Source organism: Nicotiana sylvestris, chromosome 1 (genome assembly GCF_000393655.2).
Source record: "Nicotiana sylvestris chromosome 1, ASM39365v2, whole genome shotgun sequence".
In the NCBI taxonomy this organism is placed as follows: domain Eukaryota; kingdom Viridiplantae; phylum Streptophyta; class Magnoliopsida; order Solanales; family Solanaceae; genus Nicotiana; species Nicotiana sylvestris.
Window position 1 is genome coordinate 62,200,447 of NC_091057.1, and position 22,412 is coordinate 62,222,858.

Here is a 22,412-nt window from a genome sequence, read left to right on the forward strand (position 1 = left end):
TTTGGCATCCCAAATCCACAAAAATACAGGTTAGTATGTAATGCATTGAGACCCCTAGATAATGCTTCTGCTGCCAGTATAAACAAAGTTGGAGAAACAGGATCACCTTGTTTTATTCCCCTTGAGGACTTAAAGAACCCATGAGCTTGACCATTAATAAGAATAGAATACAAATTATTTGAAACAAATCCAAAGACAAACCCTATCAACCTTTCTGTGAATCCCATCTTTCTCAGAACCTTGGTTAGGAATAGCCAAGATAATCTATCATAAGCTTTGGTCATATCTAGTTTCAGGATGACATTAGGTCCAGCCCTAGTTCTAAGTCTGATGTCGGTCACTATCTCCTGAGTTAGAAGGATGTTTTCTACTATATTCCTTCCCTTAACAAAACCTGCTTGTTCCTCCGATATCAGACTTGGGAGAAATTTCACTAGCCTTTTATGTACCACCCTTGAAATAACCTTATTAGAAAAATTAGTGAGGCTTATAGGTCTTAGATCAGAAAATGTGGTAACTTCTTTTTTCTTTGGTAGAAGAACTAGGTTTGTGTGTGTTACACACTTTGGTAGCTCATGACCATTGAAAAAATCCCTCACCATGTCGTACATGTCATCCCCTATAAAGTCCCAACAAGAATGATAAAACTTTCCTGTCATACCATCTGGCCCCCAGCACTATCACCATTAAGACCAAGTACTGCCACTTTAACCTCTTCTTTTGTTGGTTGCTTAATCAATTATGCATTCTGCTCATCGTTAATCAGATTAGGAACATGATCTACGATATCAAATGATGCATTATTAGCTGCTTCTGTGAATTGTTCCTTGTAGAATTTGATAGCCTCTTCTGCAATCTCTTGTTCTTCTTCAATCCAGGTTCCTCCACTGTTTTGAATTCTGTTAAGTTGAAGTCTCTTCCTCCTACCTCTCAGTTGTGCGTGAAAGAAATTAGTATTCCTATCCCCTTCCTTGAACCAAGTCATGCCTGCCTTTTGTTGCCAATATTTCTCCTCTAGTGCCAGACATTTGATCAATTCTGCCTGAACCTTTTTTAATGTTTCCTTGTTCATCCCTGTAGGGTTTGCTTCAAATTCTGCTTCATGAACCATCACTACCTCTTCCATACTTGCTATCTTTTGGAAAATATCTCCAAATGTAGCCTTACTCCACAATGAAAGGGCCTTCTTTACTTTTTTTAACTTGTGATTAAAAAGAATAAAAGGATTTGCACTGAAATCAGCATACCAATTCTCTTTCACCACATCTTTAAAAGTCGCATGTTCCACCCAAAAATTCAAGAAATTAAAATGTTTTTTATAGGTGGAGTCTCAATATCACACTTTAGATACATTGGACTATGATCAGAGCCAGTCTTTGACAAATGTTGCACCTCTATTCCTGGAAATATTTGTTGGAACTCAACATTGGCCAAACATCTGTCTAGTCTTTTGAATATACAGTCTTCCTCTGCTCTCCCATTCCACCATGTAAATATGCTGCCTTTAAATCCAAGGTCGAATAGATTGCAAGTGTTGATGCAGTGTCGAAAATCATCAATTTCATTCAATGACACAGGTAACCCACCAAACTTCTCTTCTTCGTCCCATATTACATTGAAATCACCTCCTACAAGCCATGCTTGATCCATATTCCTTGCCATTTCATATAATGAATCCCACAATTCTATCCTCTCAATTGCATCACATTTTGCGTATATCAATGTTAGGACAAACTCCACATGCGATTCAGTATGAAACAATCTTAGTATTAATTGTTGCACCATATTGTACATAACAGTTACCTCAAATACCGCATCTATAAAAGCCCAGATCTTGTTGGAAACATTTGAAATTGCCTGAGCAAGTCCTATCTTGTTTCTGTACCTTTCCATTTTTTTTGCTTGTTGCTTTGGCTCCATTAATCCTACAAAGTTATAGTGATTTTGCCTATGCATTTTTGTCAACCTTTCAAAGGCATGTTGTGTGTTGACTGACCTTATATTCCAAATGAGAGCATTCATCACTGATTGTTGGATTTAGTTAGTGTTCTCCTTGTGTGCATCCCAGATTTTGGTGCTGCAAAATTATCTTTTTGTTGCTTCTTCTTACCTTTTGCTGCTGATTTTGCCTTTTCCACTTGTGTAGGTGATAAGTCACCTTTCCTTGCAGCATTCATAAGGTGTTGGGTAGTTGATTCTTGATCCATGTCGTATCCTGTTTTACCAGGTTCTTCTCCTTCTTCATTGTCTTCCTTCCCTCCTGATGTAGCTCCAAATGCATTCTTTTTAGGGACCAAGGCTTTCTCTTCTCCTCTTTTTAATAGCTGCAACTGATTTTTCTCCAATGTAATAGTAATATTTACTATTTCTTCTTTTTGTTTTGGTTGTTTCTCCTTCGCTCTTTTGTTGTGTCCTTGTGGTTCTTCTTGTGATTTCTGAAGTTGATCATCTTCTGTTCCTCCAGGATCATTTACCTCTGGGCCTCTTCCAGTTGTATTGTCGTCATTGGGATGAATCTCTCCATTTACACTTTGCTCATCTTCTTCTTTGTCATTCTCATTGGGTTCCTCATCAGCTTGTGCTCCTAATGGTACTTCGTTCTCCTCTGAATCGTATTCCCTTTGTGCCTCCCATAGTCTGCCTCCACATTCTTGCACTTTTTCTTTAAATGTAGATGATTTTGACCCTTCTGCTTGAGAATTTGGATTTTTATTAAGTACCATGTTCACTAATGTATCTTTTGATGGGATTTCCTGGCATGGTTTATTGATCTTCACTATTACTTCTCCTGTTTTATCCTTGAAGCTTCTTTCTACCCATTGTGCGGTATCGTTTTTTGATTTTGATGCCTCCATTTCATTGACTAGAGCATTAGTCGAAATAGTCCTCGATGAGTATAGTTGAAAAGCTTGTGCTGCTGGATTTAACTTTCCCAAATTATTGATCATATTTTTTGATTTTTGCCTTGTAGCTGCTTGGTTATGAAGTGCTGAACTGTTTGTTGCTACATTAGCTGCCACCATTGCCAATTGATTAACAGGTTCTTCCTCTTCATCCATCCCTTGTAATATTGCAAACTTGTTAGCTATTTGAACATGATCATTATCTTCATTATCGTCCTTGTCTAATGCCACCAACTCCCTAACACTGTTGCTTTGTACTTCTACTTGTCTCTCTACAGTGCTTGTACCCTCCTTGTTCTTATTGTTTTCAAACTGCTTGGCTGGGGTCATCTTCATTTCATTATTAGTGAGACTAGTATTTTGATTTACTACATTTCTAACTCTGTTGTCCTTCACTTCCTTCCATTGCTCTTTTGCTGTAACATTAACATTACCCACGACCTTTCCACTAGATAACATCTTTATAGGGTGTGAGTTCCCTATGTCCTGTTTCTTAGCTGTATCTGCTTGGTTGTAATTATCTTTCTCCACATATAGTTCAGGGTGTATCCTCCATCATTCAAATTGATCATGCCCTTGTAGTTTACAATGTCTGCAATATTTAGGCAGCATGTCATATTGAATTCTCACCCATTCAGTTCTTGTTGTTCCATTTGCTTCGTTTACTATGTCCATCCTCACTTTTTTAGGCAAATCTGCAAGTAAATCCACTAGTACCTTCACCCTAGCACAACTAGGTCTAGTTTTATTGATTGTTTCCATGTCAAGATGCATAGGTTTACCTACTGCTGAAGCAAGAGAAAATAGACATTCTTTAACAAAAAAGGTTGGCAGTAGACCTGGGAATGAAATCCAAGCCATTGCCTTGGGTGTTTCTTCATCTGCTCTAAACTTTGAGTCATAAATCAACGGTCTAAGCTGATATTGATAGCCATCCCTGTCCCTTATGTAATGAGTTTTTGATGAGAAATGAAGATAATCCTGCCTTAGCGTCATTCTAATTAAAATATGTCTATCCCTTAGAAAACCAATGTTACATTCACCTTTAATTCCGCATTGAATTGGTATTAACTTACGCAATTGTTGAATTTCTGGGCTTTCATAAGAACATTTACCAACTATTGCATATTGTAATCCTTAGATGATCTCCATCCTTTCTACTTCTGCTTCTGTGAATTGAATAACATGTTCTCCATTCAGTATTGTAGGTGGACGAATAGGAATTGGCTCAACTTCCTGTTGCTCCTGCATTGCAGCATTTAAAGTGCAAGGTTTCAGAAATTTGGAGTAATCCATCGGCTGTTTGTTGTTATTTGTGTTCCCTGATGTTTGTCCAATGTTTGGAGGTGGTTGTTTAGGCAGCGCAGCCTCCAATTGTGGCTGGCCACCTGCCTGTGTGTCCATAACAGTTGTAATCCTTTAGCACTTTACTTACATGACACAAGTGCCAGTAAACAATGCTACTGTAATTTGATTCACTTTACTTACTGCGTTGGCTGTGAATCCAAAATGAAGCTTATAAATTAATCCAATCTTAGAAGAGAAGAGAACACTTTCACGTTAACAAAACAGGCTATTGTGCTCAACAGTAACGCTGGAATTTGCTGGATTGCTAGAATTGAATGAAGAACACTGTCTGCTACAGCAACTCTTGAGAATGAAATTAAGATCTACAAAAATTGACTATAGATCTGAAGTTGAAACCAATTGGGTATTATTCGTAAGGAAATTATGTAACTTTTGAGACCATGTTTGGTTATTTCTACCACCGGATACCGGAGTTAAGACCGGAAAATGATGATAGAATTACTATTCCTTCTCTTCCTAAAGAGAAGGCAGAGACTTTTTACGTCAAAACCTTTGGAATTTTAGTTTAACCCCCAATTGGTTTTAACTTCAGATCTATAGTCAATTTTTGTATATCTTAATTTTATTTTCACGAGTTACTGTAGCAGACAGTGTTCTTCATTCAATTTCAGCGATTCAACTAATTCTAGCGCTACTTTTCAGCACAACAACTTGTTTTGATAACGTGAAAGTGTTCTCTTCTCTTCTAAGATTGGTTTGAATTCTAAGCTTCATTTTAAATCGAAATTACTGTTTTTTACAGTTCGGATTGTGAAATTGGATTCACAGCCATAAGCAGTAAGTAACGTGAAACTAATTCGAATTACAGTAGCATCATTTTCTTGCAAAGCTGCTGCACCTTTGTCATGTAATTAAAGTGATAAAGAATTACAACTGTAATGGACACACAGGCAGGTGGCCAACCACATTTGGTGGCTGCGCTGCCTACACAACCTCCTCCAAACATTGCACAAACATCAGGGAACACAAATAACAACAAATAGCCGATGGATTACTCCAAATTTCTGAAACCTTGCACTTTAAATGCTGCAATGCAGGAGCAACAGGAAGTTGAGCCAATTCCCATTCGTCCACCTATAATATTGAATGGAGAACATGTTATTCAGTTCACAGAAGCAGAAGTAGAAAGGATAGATATCATCGAAGGATTACAATATGCAATAGTTGGTAAATGTTCCTATGGCAGCCCAGAAATTCAACAACTGCCTAAGTTAATACCAATTCAATCCGGAATTAAAGGTGAATGTAACATTGGATTTCTAAGGGATAGACATATTTTGATTAGAATGACGTTAAGGCAGGACTATCTGCATTTCTCATCAAAAACTCATTACATAAAGGACAGGGATGGCTATCAATATCAGCTTAGGCCATTGATTTATGACTCAAAGTTTAGAGCAGATGAAGAAACACCCAAGGCAATGGCTTGGATTTCATTCCCAGGTCTATTGCCAAACTTTTTTGTGAAGGAATGTCTATTTTCTCTATCTATAGCAGTAGGTAAACCTATGCATCTAGACATGGCAACAATTAATAAAACTAGACCTAGTTGTGCTAGGGTGAAGGTACTAGTGGATTTACTTGCAGATTTGCCTAAAAAAGTGAGGATGGACATAGTAAACGAAGCAAATGGAACAACAAGAACTGAATGGGTGAGAATTCAATATGACATGCTGCCTAAATATTGCAGACATTGTAAACTTCAAGGGCATGATCAATTTGAATGCTGGAGGATACACCCTGAACTATATGTGGAGAAGGAGAAAGATAACCAAGCAGATGCAGCTAAGAAACAGGACATAGGGAACTCACAGCCTATAATGATGTTATCTAGTGGAAAGGTCGTGGGTAATGTGAATGGTACAACAAAAGAGCAATGGAATGAAGTGAAGGACAACAGAGTTAGAAATATAGTAAATCAAAATACTAGTCTCAATAATAATGGAATGGAGATGGCACCAGCTAAGCAGCTTGAAAACAATAAGAACAAGGAGGGTACAAGCACTGTAGATAGACAAGCAGAAACACAAAGCAACAGTGGTAAGGAATTGGTGGCAGTAGACAATGAAGATAATGATCATGTTCAAGTAGCTAACATGTTTGCAATATTACAAGGGATGGATGAAGAGGAAGAACCTGTTAATCAATTGGCAATGGTGGCAGCTAATGCAGCAACAAACAGTTCAACACTTCATAACCAAGCATCTACAAAGCAAAAACCAAAACATATGGTCAAAAATGAGGGAAAGTTAAATCCAGCAGCACAAGCTTTTAATCTTAACTCATCGGGGTTTGGTTCGACTAATGGTCTAGTCAATGGAAAGGAGGCATCAAAAGCAAAAAACGATACTGCACAATGGGTAGAAAGAAGTTTCAAGGATAAAATAGGAGAAGGAATAGTGAAGATCAATACATCATGCCAGGAAATCCCATCACAAGATACATTAGTGAACAAGGTACTTAATAAAACTCCAAATTCTCAAGCAGAAGGGTCAAAATCGTCTACATTTAAAGAAAGAGTGCAAGGCTGTGGAGGCAGGCTATGGGATGCACAAAGGGAATACGATTTAGAGGAGAACGAAGTACCACTAGGAGCACAAGCTAATGAGGAACCAAATGAGAAGGAAAAAGAAGAAGATGAGCGAAGTGTAAAGGGAGAGCCCCATGCCAATGACAACAATACAACTAGTAATTTTTTAATAAAGGGAGGATTAGAAAATGTTGAGCACTACAATAATTTTCAGATAGCAGAAGTCACAAAAATTAGAAACTATGAAGGAAGAGGCCCAGAGGTAAATGATCCTGGAGGAACAGAAGATGATAAACTTCAGAAATCACAAGAAGAGCCACAGGGACACAACACAACAGAAAAGGAGAAACAACCAAAACAAAAAACAAAAATAGTAAATATTACTGTTACATTGGAGAAAAACCAGTTGCAGCTGTTAAAAAGAGGAGAAGAGAAGGCCTTGGTCCCTAAAAATAATGCATTTGGAGCTACATCATGAGGGAAGGAAGACAATGAAGAAGGAGAAGAACCTGGTAAATCAGGATACGACATGGATCAAGAATCAACTGCCCAACACCTTATGAATGTTGCAATGCAATGTGACTTATTACCTACACAAGTGGAAAAGGCAAAATCAGCAGCAAAAGGTAAGAAGAAACAACAAAAAGATAATTTTGCAGCACCAAAAGCTGGGGTGCACACAAGGAGAACGCTAACTAAATCCAACAATCAGTGATGAATGCTCTCATTTGGAATTTAAGGTCAGTCAACACACAGCAGGCCTTTGAAAGGTTGACAAAAATGCACAGACAAAATCACTATGAATTTGTAGGATTAATGGAGCCAAAGCAACAAGCAAAAAAACTGGAAAGGTACAGAAACAAGATAGGACTTGCACAGACAATTTCAAATATTTCCAACAAGATCTGGGCTTTCATAGATATTTGTGGTAAATGTTATGTACAATATGGTGCAACAATTAACACTACGATTGCTTCATAATAAATCGCATGTGGAGTTTGTCCTAACATTGATATACGCTAAATGTGATGCAATTGAGAGGATAGAATTATGGGATTCATTATATGTAATGGCAAGGGATATGGATGCACCATGGCTTGTAGGAGGTGATTTCAATGTAATATGGGATGAAGAAGAGAAGTTTGGTGGGTTACCTGTGTCATTGAATGAAATTGATGATTTTCGACACTGCGTCAACACTTGCAATCTCTTCGACCTTGGATTTAAAGGTAGCATATTTACATGGTGGAATGGGAGAGCAGAGTAAGACTGTATATTCAAAAGTCTAGACAGATGCTTGGCCAATGTTGAGTTCCAACAAACATTTCCTGGAATAAAGGTGCAACATTTGTCAAAGACTGGTTCTGATCATAGAACAATGTATCTAAAGTGTGATATTGAGACTCCACCAATAAAAAAGCCTTTTAAGTTCTTGAATTTTTGGGTGGAACATGCGACTTTTAAAGATGTGGTGAAAGAGAATTGGACAGCTGATTTCAGTGCAAATCCTTATATTCTGTTTAATCACAAGTTAAAAAAAATTAAAGAAGGCCCTTTCATTGTGGAGTAAGGTTACATTTGGAGATATTTTCCAAAAGATAGCAAGAATGGAGGAGGTAGTGATGGTTCATGAAGCAGAATTTGAAGAAAATCCTACAGGGATGAACAGGGAAAGGCTACAAAAGGTTCAGGCAGAATTGATCAAATGTCTTGCACTAGAGGAGAAATATTGGCAACAAAAGGCAGGCATGAATTGGTTCAAGGAAGGGGATAGGAACACTAAGTTCTTCCACGCACAAGTGAGAGGTAGGAGGAAGAGACTTTAGCTTAACATAATTCAAAATAGTGGAGGAACCTGGATTGAAGAAGAATAAGAAATTGCAGAAGAGGCTATCAAATTCTACGAGGAACAGTTCACAGAAACATCTACTCCTTCATCATTTGATATCATAGAGCATGTTCCTAATCCGATTAACACTGAGTAGAACGCAGAATTGATTAAGCATCCAACAAAAGAGGAGGTTAAAGTGGCAATACTTGGACTTAATGGTGATAGTGCTGGGGGGCCAGATTGTATGACAGGAAAATTCTATCATTCTTGTTGGGACATAATAGGGGATGACCTGTACGACATGATGAGGGCTTTTTTCAATGGTCATGAGCTACCCAAGTGTGTAACACACACCAACCTAGTTCTTCTACCAAATGAAAAAGAAGTTACCACTTTTTTTTGATTTAAGACCAATAAGCCTCAGTAATTTTTCAAATAAGGTTATATCGAGGGTGGTACATGAAAGGCTAGTGAAATTTCTCCCAAGTCTGATATTGGAGGAACAGTCAGGTTTTGTTAAGGGCAGGAATATAGTAGAAAACATCCTTCTAACTCAGGAGATAGTGACTGACATTAGGCTTAGAACTAAGGCTGGACCTAATGTCATCCTGAAGATAGATATGACCAAAGCTTATGATAGATTATCTTGGCTATTCCTAACCAAGGTACTTAGAAAGATGGGATTCACAAAAAGGTTGATAGGGATTGTCTTTGGATTAGTTTCAAACAATTGGTATTTTATTCTAATCAATGGTCAAGCTCATGGGTTATTTAAGTCCTCAAGGGGAGTAAAACAAGGTGATCCTGTATCTCCAAATTTGTTTATATTGGCAGCAGAAGCGTTATCTAGGGGTCTCAATGCACTACATACTAACCTGTATTTTTGTGGATTTGGGATGCCAAAGTGGAGTCCAAAGATCAATCATTTGGCGTATGCAGATGACATGATTATTTTCTCATCCTCAGATGAAACATCTCTGATGCTGATTATGCAAGTGCTGAAGGCATATGAAGCTGCATCTGGGCAGCTTATTAACAAGACCAAATCAGCTGTGTACCTGCATCATTTAACAGACATGGAAATGGTCAACAAGGTCGAAAGGATCACAGGCATTCATAGGAATGATTTCCCTATCATATATCTAGGTTGTCCTGTATTTTATGCAAGGAGAAAGCTGTAATACTATCAGCCCCTAATTACTAAGGTAATGGACAAACTGCAATCATGGCAGGGCAAGTTATTATCAGTAGGGGGCAGGGCAGTTCTCATATCCCATGTACTGCAAAGCATGCCTATGCATCTACTATCAGCTGTAAACCCTCCAAAATATGTGATAAATAGGTTGCACAAATTGTTTGCTCAGTTTTTCTGGAGCAGCACTGTAGGAGGAACTAGTAGGCATTGGGCTTCATGGAATACCTTATGCATGCCAGTTGAGGAAGGAGGAATAGGTTTCAGGTCACTGCATGATGTAGCAAAGGCATTATTCAGCAAGTTGTGGTGGAATTTCAGAACAAAACCAAGCCTATGGAGCTCTTTCGTATGTTAGAAATACTGTAAAAAATTAAATTTTGTAATTGTTCCATGGAAAAGGGTGTCTCACATTTGGAGAAAAATGTTGGAATGCAGAGATCTGATTGAACATCAAATCCTTTGGCAAACAAAAAGGGGATCCTCACTATTTTGGTGTGAAAACTGGACAGGTCTTGGGGCACTATATTTTTTAGTTCCTCAGGACTTTGGCATTGATGAAAATGTACATAATGTACATGATGTTACCTTAGATGGTGAGTGGGATGTGGACAGGCTATTTGAAATGCTTCATGAAGACTTAACAGTACACATTCTGGAGAAAATCAAACCACCTTCACCTCAGCAGGTTCTTGACATGCCTTGTTGGATGCTGGAAACAAGAGGATATTTCAGTGTTAAGTCAGCATGGGAGTATACGAGAAGAAGAGACAAACCAAGAACAGATTATAGGATGATTTGGGTAAAGGGACTGCCTTTCAAAATAGCATTTTTCATGTGGAAAGTGTGGAAAGCAAAGCTACCTTTAGATGATTTCTTGAAAAGGGTAGGCTACTGCATGCCATCAAAATGTTGGTGTTGTGTACAACCTGACGAGGAATCTCTTCAACACTTGTTTTTTAGATCAGAAACTGCAAAGACAACTTGGAAGTATTTTCTATCGAGGGCAGGAATAGCGGTGGAGGGACTTACATTGCACCAAGCAATCACAAAATGTTGGACTGCAAATGTGTGCTTAAGGCTCAAACCAGTAATGCAAGCACTCCCCTCATGTGTAGTCTGGGAACTTTGGAAAAGAAGAAATAGTATGAAGTATGGTGATGTTGTGACAACTAGCAGGGTGATTTATCAAGTTTCATCAAATCTCCAGGTATTGGTGAAAGTGAGAAAGCCTGGGATGGACATGGTACCTCACAAATGGCAAGATCTATTAGCTATGATGGAAAATTTCACTCCTAAACTTATGGTTACCAAAGTCATGTGGGAATTTCCAAGTGCAGGATGGCTAAAAGTTAATACGGATGGTGCATCGAGGGGAAATTCAGGCAGGAGCTCAATAGGTTTTTGTATAAGAAATGAAAATGGTGACATAGTCAAGTCAGTAGGGAAAGATATTGATGAGACAACAAACACAGTAGCTGAAGCGAAGGCCATGGTAGAAGCACTAAGGTTCTGCAGATTTCAACAATACTCTCATGTATGGCTTCAAACTGACTCAATGTTATTAAAAAAGATAATGGATTGGATCTGGAAACCACCATGGATCATATCTGAGGAGGTAGAGGAAATGATGCAACTAATGAATGAGGTTAATTACACAGTTACTCATATTCATAGGGAGGGCAACAAGCTGGCAGATCACTTGGCTAATTATGCTTTAGATCATGGAGAAATAGAATGCCAACAATTCTGGCATCTAGATACACAGGGAAGGAGGTTGGTTAATGAAGATAAGCTGCAATGTCCAAGTCTAAGGGTGAAGGTGGACAGGAGATAAGAAGCAAAGAAAAAAGGAAGAGCAGGAGGCATGTCAACTTAATCGACCAATATATTCAAATCCTAAGGGAGGAGGATATAATGGTTGGTATTTCTAACTATATTTTCTCTAGCGTAGGTGCCACTACAATATCACAATGCCTATGGCACTCAATGCTGCAACTTTTCGAGATAACCTATGCTAAAGAACAAAAACACATCAATAATCGAGCACAACAACAAAGACTAATGGCATTGGAAACCCAACCAGCATGGGGTGATCGCGTGCTTTCAGTTCCTTGGATATACAACCAGCATGGTGCAGAAGTGTTTAATTTAGAGGAGAATATACCATTTAAACAAAAGCAAACACAGCTTTTAATAGCTTGGAGTAATGTCGATATTCACTACTTTACAAGGGACAAATCTGGAAAAATGTGGGTGAAGGCATGCTGATTTCGAGAAAAGCTGGAAGGCATCGCAGTTTTGTGAATTTATCACACACATGGTTCAGTTAGAGACAGGATCTGGGAATATAAAAATGATTGCTCTTCATGTCGAGCACAACAAGAAGCAAAAGGCATTGGAAAAACAACTAGCATGTGCAGAAAAAATGTTTTCAAGAAAAGCTGGCAACAAAGGCCAATGCAGTTTTTTGATTTGTATATTCACGCATGCTTCGTCCAACAGTTGGATTGCTCATTTGAAGAAGCGTGTTCATTTGGAGGAAATATGGATGCTGGCAATAAAGGCCAATGCAGGTTGACACAAGCGTGCTCATATCGAGATGTTTGTCTCCATGGGAGTACAAGGGAGATTTCAAGAGGTATGGAAAATAAATTATTGCACAAAGTGCACGCCTGCAACAAATGCAGCAGCTCTTTTTTCAAAGGAAAGCACATGCTTATGGTGGAAAATAATGGATAATTTACACATTTATTTGTTCAAAAAATCATGGTGCAAAATCGTTTCTAATTGGATGCACATGGTGCAAAATGGCTGCACATGGGAGGAACAAGCATTGATAATTGTTTAATCACTTGGGGAAGATAATGAGGACCTCAAAAGATTACTGCTGCACATGGTAACGTGCAAAGCAGCAAATGCACGTCTGGAGGGACAAAGCTTTGGGCAGACAATGTCTATCACGGATCCATTCATGGACTAGTTTTTTATTATACAATTTTTAGTAGTGTTGTTGTGATATCAACTTTGACTACACTACTCAACTTTGATAATAGGGTACATGTAATCTCCAAGGTTTATTCTTTACATTTCGTAGAACATTAACGCACTTTATTATTTTTTTTTGCATATTTTATATAAATAAAAACTAGCCGTAGGCACTTGCCTAGTGGATTGCCAAAAAAAAAAAATTCAACCATTTCTTTTTCTGGATTTTTCTTTCTCTAATCCTCTCCCGTTATAGGCAAGGAAATAGGGCAACAATAGGAAGCTCAGATTTGCATTTTTAGCCCTTTTTGAATTTTGGTTTTTGCTTCTTAATCCTTAGCTAATTTTTCTTTTTTCTGAACTACCCTTAAGGTAATTATCAAATTATCACAACAGCCCCTAGTCCCACTTCCTAGAAGTTTCTGAATTCTGTTACTCAAGATTCCCTTCTCCAATTTCCTAAATTACCCTTTTTAGCTACTGTTATTTACCCTCCTAACCCAATCCAACTATGGGGCAGGCCAAACCGAACAGCCAGAACTCTACGGCTATTGTTTGGATGGGTCACAATAAATTGAGGGCCCAAAAAATTCACCCAGCTCATGAATATTCTGAGACCCAAAACTCTGACCCCAAACACTTTATCATTTAAACGATGGCCCCAAAAGAGTCCAATCAATTTTAATACTAACAAACAGAAACAAAAGGAAAAATGAAAAGAAAAAGGCAAAATGAAGATGGAGGAGAAACACCAGAAAAAGAGTTAAATAATGAAACTGACGAGGAAGACGACGGAGAAGAGACGGAAATAATACCTCTAAGGTCGCCCGGACAAAGCTTGATGAACTCTACGACTTCGATTTGATTCTAAACAAGCATTAACCGTATGTTCTCAAAGAAAACAAACGGTCAATACCCATTTCAAACCCTATCGTTCAAGGGAATTTGAAGGCTTGACAGATTCTTTTCTTCTTTGTTTTCAGATTCAAAACTGGACTGATTTGGTGAGGACTTGGGAATAAATAGTGGTGGATTGGGGTTGAGGGAAAGGCGATGGTTGCATGGATGAAATTTGGGTGGTGTTCGAGCTCCACCACTGGCCGGAAATGGCGAAGGGATAAAAGGCGGCGTTAGGGTTTGGCAAGGAGATGAGAGACAGAGGTGATGAACAGAAGGGGGTTCTGAGAGGGGTGGGGTATATTCGGACACTTATATACATATGAAGCTTCAGTTCTGAGCCGTTTGATCAAGGGGAGATCAACGGCTCAGATTCCACAATCCAAAACGGCGTCGTTTTGGGGGGGGGGAATGGACCGGGTATCAGGGGCGGGTTTTGGGCTGGACCGGACATGCTTGGGGGATGGAAATTATTTGGGTTGGGGTTTGGGAATTAAACATGGCCCAAATTAGAATTCCTCCTCTTGTTTCAATTTCCTTTTTAATTCTTTTCTCATTTAAATTCTTTCTTTCTTTCTCTTTTTTTTTTCTCAAAATTAAACATGAAACCCTAAATTAAAATTAAATATCAAATTGACCTACCAAAGTGAACTAATTAAATCTAAGTGATAATTACTGCAAGTAATTACAAAACTAATTAAAGGAAAAACTACCAAAGTGAAAAATTAGAATTAAAAGTGCAACAATAACTATTTTGTGATTTTTTTTCATCTTTATAAAACACTAGATTAATAATTAATTCAAGAATGCAAATTTAGATCCTAAATGCAAATGTAGTGTATTTTTGTATTTTTCATTAATTAAATAAAATAAACATGCCCAGGCAATATGCAAACAATTAACAGAAAATGCCTCAAAAATTCACAAAATTGCAAACAATGGAAAAATTGTTTTATTTTGAATTTATGGGAGTAATTCATATAGGACAAAAATCACGTGCTCACAACTTAAGGGAGTTAATATTTGGTTGAGATTCAAAGATTTATGAAAGATGTAGTGTTCCCTCATTTGCTAATGTTGAAGCATCAAATTGGGCTATCAACATCAGTCCCTTTGCGCCAAACTCCCCCTCCCCTTTTCTGCATTTTCGGTTCTCGATTTGGGAAGCATTGTGAGCCCAATGGCGCTCATGTTTGTCAAGTAGTAGGCCATTGGCAATTGGGCTTTAGGCCAGGACAAGCTTTGGAATAAAATAGATCGGATTCCGTGTATTGTTTTCTTTGATTAGCAAATTAAATTTAAACTTTAGACTAAAGTAGTTATAATTTCTTTAAACCTTTCCTTAATTAACTAATTGGGCTCTTGAAAGTAGACTTGAGGCGCACCATAGTAAGCAAGATGTAGTTATGACCCTCAAAAGCGCAGTTCGAATTTCCTTTAAAAATTAGAATCGAGGTGTGCCGTGCCAAATAAAATCATAAAACACATGGCCCTCATTTAATTAATTGTGAATCCTTAGAAATCGAGGCATGCCATTTAGTTGAATTTTCCATGGCCCTCGCAAAGTTGAAAGTGCGTAGTTAGATGCGCTATTTTAAAAATTACCTTCCTAAACTCAGGTGAGCATTTCATGTGACCTAAATCCAAATCTCAACAACGTTAGATAAAATATGTCGCGGACCTTGGGTGCATTTCATGTGGTGTGGTCCGAGGCGTGTTTTAGATAACTTTGAATCTTCCTAAAAATAACTAAAAATGGCTAACAAATTAAAATATACCATAGGCTAAAACATGTATTAAAATCAGATAATAGGCCAATAATAATAGTTGAGCGACCGTGCTAAAACCACGGAATCTGGGAATGCCTAATACCTTCTCCCAGGTTAACAGAATTCCTTACCCGAATTTCTGTGTTCGCAGATTATAAAACAGAGTCAATCTTCCCTCGATTCGGGATAAATTATCCCAAGTGGCGACTCTGAATTTTTAATTAAATAATCCCATTTTGATTGTCACTTTAATTGGAAAAAACTCCCTTATACCCTTTCGGGGGTGTAGGAAAAAGGAGGTGTGACAGCTCTGGCGACTCCGCTGGGGATGAGAACCCAGAATCTCTTGTTTAGGGTTCAAGAATACGAGCTTACAATAATTGTTATATTTGGCTATATTTATTATCTGGGTTTATTCACATGTTTGGGCATAATATGCTAAATGTTGCTTTTATCACTTTGATATGGTTGAACTGTATATAAATTGTTACGAATCCCTCCTCTCTGTGAGTCTTCTAAATCATTTGAGAAGGGTGCACTTTGTGTAGCTTCTCTTCTGTTAGAGTCATATCCCAATTTTAGAATGAGGTTCGGACAAGTTGCAAAGCCAGTGAAGCTTCTGTATTCCCGGTACGCTGTCCCCCTCGGCTCGAGCTGTCTGCTCGGGTAAGCCAGGTCGAGAAAAAATAAACCCAAGTTTTTAAACCTAGTATAACATAGCCTTATGCCGGATCCCTAGTAGGAACGCTTGTTTGCATCATGTGCATTTTGACTTTAGGGACTCAACACAGGGGTTGGGTCCGTCTAGGACAGGTGCACCTGAAATCAAAAGACCATCCTGATACATTTTGCTTGTTCCTTGCGCATTTGTTTGATTTAGACTGCATGTTGACCAGCTTCTAGAATAAGGGAAAAATTGAGACAAACCAAATTGAGTTGAGAGAGAGGAAATTACCCGCCTGTAAAAAACCTGGTGTCCAAAATACCCCGAAACTCTACCGAATTTTCTATAAAAAAAAAGAAGAAATAAAAGTTGATTCAAAAGTTTGTGTTATCTGTAGCGTCAAAATTGGCCGAACTACGCAAGTTTGATTCTCACCGGATGTGAGATACGTAGGCAACCCACATCGGGTCCAACTACTTTTGCAAAAATAACCAAAAAATGTATGAAGTGTCATTGTTTTGTCATGAATAATTAGGTGGCTCCATTCTTGTCCAAAATAGCCAAAATGCCCAAAGGGTGGCGGAAGGCCGTTTTTGCAAGAATAGCCATTTAGGGTCCTTTTCAAATTTTGGTTGACTAACAAAAACAGCCCTAAAAATTGTTCTTTTTATCATTATTTTGAGGTGCTGACGGGCTGTATTCGCAAGAATGTTTTGTTTTAAAATTTGTTGAAAATGAGCGTTTTTTCTCTGGAGTCAAAGTAAATCACAGTCTTTTAATCAATCACATTAAATAAATGTGCAGGATGAGCACAACTCAAAATGAACCTTTCTTAGTCCACGAGGAAATCCTGTTAGAGCTACATATGTGGTGGCATGATTTGGGGGAGAACAACAGGAAAATTGTGACAAAAGCTTTGGGTGGTCTTGTCGGGCTTCTGAAGATTAAGCAGAGGAAGGATGTAATTGAGTCCCTGATACCCTTTTGGGACCCAACACATAATGTGTTCCACTTTGCTGATTTCGAGTTAACTCCTACGCTTGAGGAGATAGCGAGCTATGCTAGTTTTAATGGGAATCTTAGAAGTCAATACCCAGTGGCACCTAGAACAGTAACTCCGCACAAATTTTTGGACCTGTTAAGCATCAGTCGGGAAGTTCAAGACGGAAATTTGGCCAAAGGATTCTGTACCTTCTACTTCTTGTACTGACGTTACGGGAATCCCCATGGTTTTGAGATGCCAGATACCGGTCTTATTCACACGGGAAACAAAGATAAGTGGGAAACTTGGAGAGGATTAGCTTTTATAGTGACATTCCTGAGTGTTTTGATTTGTCCCAGAAAAGATGGGAACATAGAGTTAGGGCTTGTGGGGATAGTCGACTTCATGACCAAGAAGGCAAATGGCACCATTGTACCAATGATCTTGGCAGAAATTTACCGAGCCCTAATAGTCTGCCGAGAAGGAGGAAAGTTTTTTGAAGGATGCAATATGCTTTTACAACTCTGGATGGAGGAACACCTTTGCCACCGTTTGGGAGACATGAATTGTGGTATGACTGGTCTTGAATGCATTGAAAAACATGAAAAGCGGGTAGAGGGTTATGAGTTCCCGGATGGTACGGAAGCATGGTATACACACTTGAGCTCCTTGACTGCAAACAAGATTGAATGGACATTCGGGTGGCTCTCGGTCAGTGAAATCATTAATATGTTGACCGAGGTGTGTTTTCTTCTATTGATGGGTCTGTGGAGTATTCAGCCTTATGCCTCGCATAGAGTTCTACGTCAGCCAGGTAGATACCATCCCATCCCACATGATGAGTATTTGAGTCGGCAAGTCATTGAGTTGGAACCAAAAGCTGCTTTCCCAGAAGAAAGGGTGCATCAGATTTGGCATCAATGTAGGTTCTTAGAGCATAAGACTCAGGTACGAGATCTATCCAAAGGCGAGTTAGAGCCTAGTTACTCTGCTTGGTACGACAAGATATCACGAGTCCATCAAGAGCTCGAATGGCCCCCAAAAAGGCACCATGTCCAACAATTCACCGATGGAGCGCAGGTGCAATGGGATTGGTTGGCTTAAGAAAATGAGTATAGGGCTACCATAAGCAAGCTAGAGAGGCAAGTCAAGGATCTTCAATTTGAGAATGGTTTGCAAGACGCCGCGGATGAGGGTGAGAAGAAAAAGCTAACCAAAGAAAATGATGCACTTCGAGCCCAAACTTAAGAAATGAAAGAAGCGGCCGAAAACCCAGTCAGAAGTGCAAAAGATGGAAAGCTTATAGATAATGTTAGGCGAAAGGTGAGTGATCATGGTTTTGATCTAAACAAGGTAGAGGGTGAACTAGCAAGGGCTAAAAAAAAACTGGCTAAGAATACGGAAGAACGAGAACGCGTAGTTAAACAGTTAAAAGAGAAATATGACAATGAGGTTGTGGGGTTGAAGAAAAAGATCATAGTCCTTGAGAACAAAATGATCAACCAGGCAAAAGACATTAAAGTAGAAAGAGAACACTGTTATGCAGTGATGGCATAGTTAGAAAGAGATCTGCAACAACTTCAAGAACAAAACCATACAGTTGAACAAACTTTGGAAGCTAGGGCCCAGCAGATTGGGCGTCTATTGCAATAAAAGGGCATTATAAGAGAAAGGGTCAGAGGAATTGCCAACTACACCACAATGAAATGTAGTAAGTGTGAGGACATGACCAGATCCATGTTTTTCGCCACTGTAATGACCTTTGTCCGCCAGATAATGGAGGATCTCTATCATCTCAAAGGAGATTTGGCGCGTAGGCCCGTGGTGAGATCGACTGATGTCCCGCAAGCCCCAGGAGTAGTTGAGGCATTGATTTATTCATGATGTTTACTTCAGTCTGTATTTTCGTCTTTCCGTTGGAGTCTGTTAATCTATTTTCAAGTCTGTATTTTCATCTTTCTGTTGGAGTCTGTTAGTTTCCCTTTTTCGAGTCTGTTAGTTTTGTGATGAGTCATTGTAATCAAAACGTTTTTATTTTATGAAAATTTTGAAAATCCCAAAATGTTTTTACTATTTATTTTTTATGCTTATCCCCTAGAACTACATTTGGTCTAATTCATGCGGCATCATGATACGTAGGCAATCTTCATAGGATTCGATCATAACCAAAAGAAAAAAAAAAAAAAAGAGGGGAAAACAAGAGAGAAAAAGAAAAGGAAAAAGAGAGATAAAACAAGGAACTGTGGGAAGGAACCAATGGCAAAACAAGATAGAAAAATGATAGAATAAAGAACAATGAGAAATCAAGCAAAGAAAGGCAGGAGAAAAAAAAGAAGAAGAAGTTACAAATGGAAATTAGGGAAAGCTGGGATGATGCAAGCAACCGATCAAATGCATAATAGAAATGGTTAACTACTTAGGTGCATTACATTCCCCAAATGTGTGGTTGCCTATCTGTTGATCTCTAATCGCTAACAAGTTTGTTGTTGATAATCGGTATAAGTAGGTGGTTAGTTTGTTTGGCATTTTGGTAACCCACCCGTACAACACCCAGTCCAAAAGCAAGTTAATCATGGCTAACCAAGAACTAGATGCAAGTGTTATCGATCCGTCATGAGAGGGGGAAGAGTCGGATGTTAATCTAAAAGAGGAGTTGTATAAGCTGAAACAACAGATGGACGAGATGTACCAAGCATGGGTAAAAGGGCACCCACCACCACCTACCCCGCCAAACCTGCTTTCGTCCCGTCATTGGCTCAGTCCCAGGAATTTCCCACTGCTGCATTTTATTACTACCACGGCACCACTTCCCAAACACCACAAGCCTCACCGCCCAAACCAGTTCCATACCCTCCTCCACTAGCCACCCTTATTTTCGTGGCACCTCCACTCGCTACACTCCAACAATCCTCCAGTGAGCCTTTATTGCAGACCCAAGATAACCAATACTATCCCCCGGAGCCTACTTTTAAGACCCCAGAACCTTACTCCTACACTCCTCGCTTCTACCTCTCTGTGGAAACTGAGAAACCATCTAAAAATCCCGAACATGAGGAGATGTTCAAGAAGGTTAAAAGCCTGGAACAGTCATTTAGAAACATGCAAGGGTTTTCACCCATAAGACTCTCATTTTTCATTTTTCCTGCCTGGACCGGAGTGTTTCCCCTAATATGAATCACCTCTTCTTGCTCGACATGGCATCTCTCGAAGACTGATCGGAAGGTCTTTCTTTGGACCGTAATGTGGGCTTTTGGATAGGGTTAGAAATAAAGGGTATCAAAAAGCTCAAAACAATTCAAATGGGTTCAAAATTATAACTTTCGGAATCATACTTCTTACAACAACTACAACTCCTGCCCCGGTTTCTTTGCGTGGGGGCTTTTGGATTTTTATTTTGATGGGACCGAACAGTGAGGCTGCCTATGTATCCTTAAAAGGAATCAGGTCGAACGTAGTTCATGACATAGGAATTACTTTGTTTTTGTGATTTTTCTCTTTTCCTTTTTTTTCTCCCATTTTCCTTTCTTTTCTTTTCTTTTTTTTCTTATTTTTTTTTTCTTAACTCTTTTCCATTCTTTTCTTTCTCTTTTCTCTTTTACTTTCTCTTTCTTTTTACTTTCCTTTTGCGCTCGCATTTCTGAACTTTGCTACTAATTCCAAAAGAGGGGTATGAAAGGAAATAAATAAGGCTCAAAGGGTAACAAAGGATAAAGTTTTTAGATAGCAGAACAAAATGCCTTCGTCATTCCAATCTTCAAAACATGCCAAGTACAAACAAACACAATTTAACCAAAGAAATCATACATAATATCTTTTGACTACATCAGAATTGATAGCCATATCTACACATTTGCCTTCTATATCGATTAAATACAATGCACTATTGGACAACACTCTCGTTACGATGAACGACCCCTACCAATTTGGGGCGAACTTGCCTTTCACCTTAGCCTGATGTGGAAAGATGTGTTTCAACACTTGCTGACCCACTTCAAATTTCTGGGGGCGCACCTTCTTGTTGTATGCTCTTGCCATTCTCTTTTGATACAACTGGCCATGGCATACTACTGCTAATCTTTTCTCATCCATCAAACTAAATTGCTCCAGGCGGATTTTGACCCACTCATCATCATCAATCTCGGCTTCAGCAACAATCCGAAGGGATGGAATTTCAACTTTCATGGGTATCACCGCCTCAGTGCCATATACCAACAAATAAGGAGTTGCACCTACTAAAGTGTGAACAGTTGTGCAGTAACCTAGCAAAGCAAAGGGAAACTTCTCATGCCATTACTTAGAACCCTCTACCATTTTACGAAGTATCTTCTTTATGTTCTTGTTGGCTGCCTCGACTACTCCATTCGCCTTGGTGCGGTATGGGGTGGAATTGTGATGCATAATCTTAAACTGTTGACATACCTCTTTCATCAAATGACTGTTGAGATTAGCACTATTATCTGTGATGATCACCTTTGGGATCCCGAACCGACAAATGATATTTGAGTGAACAAAATTGACCACTGCTTTCTTGGTCACAAACTTGAAAGTTTTAGCTTCAACCCACTTAGTGAAATAATCAATGGCTACAAGAATGAACCTGTGCCCATTGGATGCTACCGGCTCAATTGGTCCGATGGAATCCATACCCCAAGCAACAAAGGGCCATGGTGCAGACATTGTGTGCAATTCAGATGGCGGAGAATGAATCAAATCTCAGTGCACTTGACATTGATGACACTTGCGTACAAAACTGATGCAATCTTGCTCCATGGTGAGCTAGTAATAACCCGCTCGAAGAATTTTCTTTGCCAGAACATACCCACTCATATGCGGTCCACAGACTCCGGAATGTACTTCGGTCATGTTAGTCGTGGCCTGTCTAGCATCTATGCATCTTAACAATCCAAGATCTAGAGTTCTTTTGTACAAAACTCTCCCACTGAAGAAAAATCCACTTGCCAAACGATGAATTGTTCTCTTTTGATCCCCTGTGGCCTGTACCCGATATACACCTATTCTGATGTACTCCCTGATGTCATGGAACCATGGCTTACCATCAAGTTCTTCTTCCACCATGTTACAGTAAGCATACTGATCGCGGACCTAAATATGCAAAGGGTCAACATAAGCCTTATCTGGATGATGTAACATTGACGCCAGAGTAGCCAAAGCATCGGCAACCTCATTATGGATCCTTGGAATATGCCTGAACTCTACTGATCGAAACCGTTGACAAAGATCATACAAACATTGTCGGTACAGTATGAGTTTTAAATCTCGTGTTTCCC

At 39.0% G+C, this 22,412-nt stretch overlaps 3 protein-coding genes across 3 annotated transcripts; all 3 read right to left on the minus strand.

The window, feature by feature from the left end:
• Positions 1–739: 739 nt before the first annotated feature.
• LOC138870473 (uncharacterized) lies at positions 740–1,956 on the minus strand. The gene is made up of 2 exons (XM_070148279.1): positions 1,352–1,956; positions 740–1,232 (listed from the first exon to the last, which is right to left on the minus strand). Exons 1-2 carry the CDS (start codon positions 1,954–1,956, stop codon positions 740–742), a joined length of 1,098 nt encoding a protein of 365 aa, XP_070004380.1.
• Positions 1,957–2,021: 65 nt separating this feature from the next.
• On the minus strand, positions 2,022–3,362 carry LOC138870478 (uncharacterized). Its single transcript, XM_070148285.1, has one exon. It carries the CDS (start codon positions 3,360–3,362, stop codon positions 2,022–2,024), a length of 1,341 nt encoding a protein of 446 aa, XP_070004386.1.
• Positions 3,363–21,039: 17,677 nt separating this feature from the next.
• LOC138870493 (uncharacterized) lies at positions 21,040–22,200 on the minus strand. Its single transcript, XM_070148303.1, has 2 exons — positions 22,179–22,200; positions 21,040–21,383 (listed from the first exon to the last, which is right to left on the minus strand). The coding sequence occupies exons 1-2, from the start codon at positions 22,198–22,200 to the stop codon at positions 21,040–21,042; spliced, it is 366 nt and encodes a 121-aa protein (XP_070004404.1).
• Positions 22,201–22,412: the final 212 nt, after the last annotated feature.

Coding starts and splice junctions, on each gene's coding strand:
- LOC138870473 (XM_070148279.1), bottom strand. CDS start 1,956: ATGCATAGGCAAAATCACTATAACTTTGTAGGATTAATGGAGCCAAAG. Junction 1,233..1,351: donor GGCTCTGATCATAGTCCAAT/GTATCTAAAGTG, acceptor TGCTGATTTCAG/TGCAAATCCTTTTATTCTTT.
- LOC138870478 (XM_070148285.1), bottom strand. CDS start 3,362: ATGTTATCTAGTGGAAAGGTCGTGGGTAATGTTAATGTTACAGCAAAA.
- LOC138870493 (XM_070148303.1), bottom strand. CDS start 22,200: ATGGTGGAAGAAGAACTTGATG. Junction 21,384..22,178: donor GGTGGAAGAAGAACTTGATG/GTAAGCCATGGT, acceptor TTGCTTTGCTAG/GTTACTGCACAACTGTTCAC.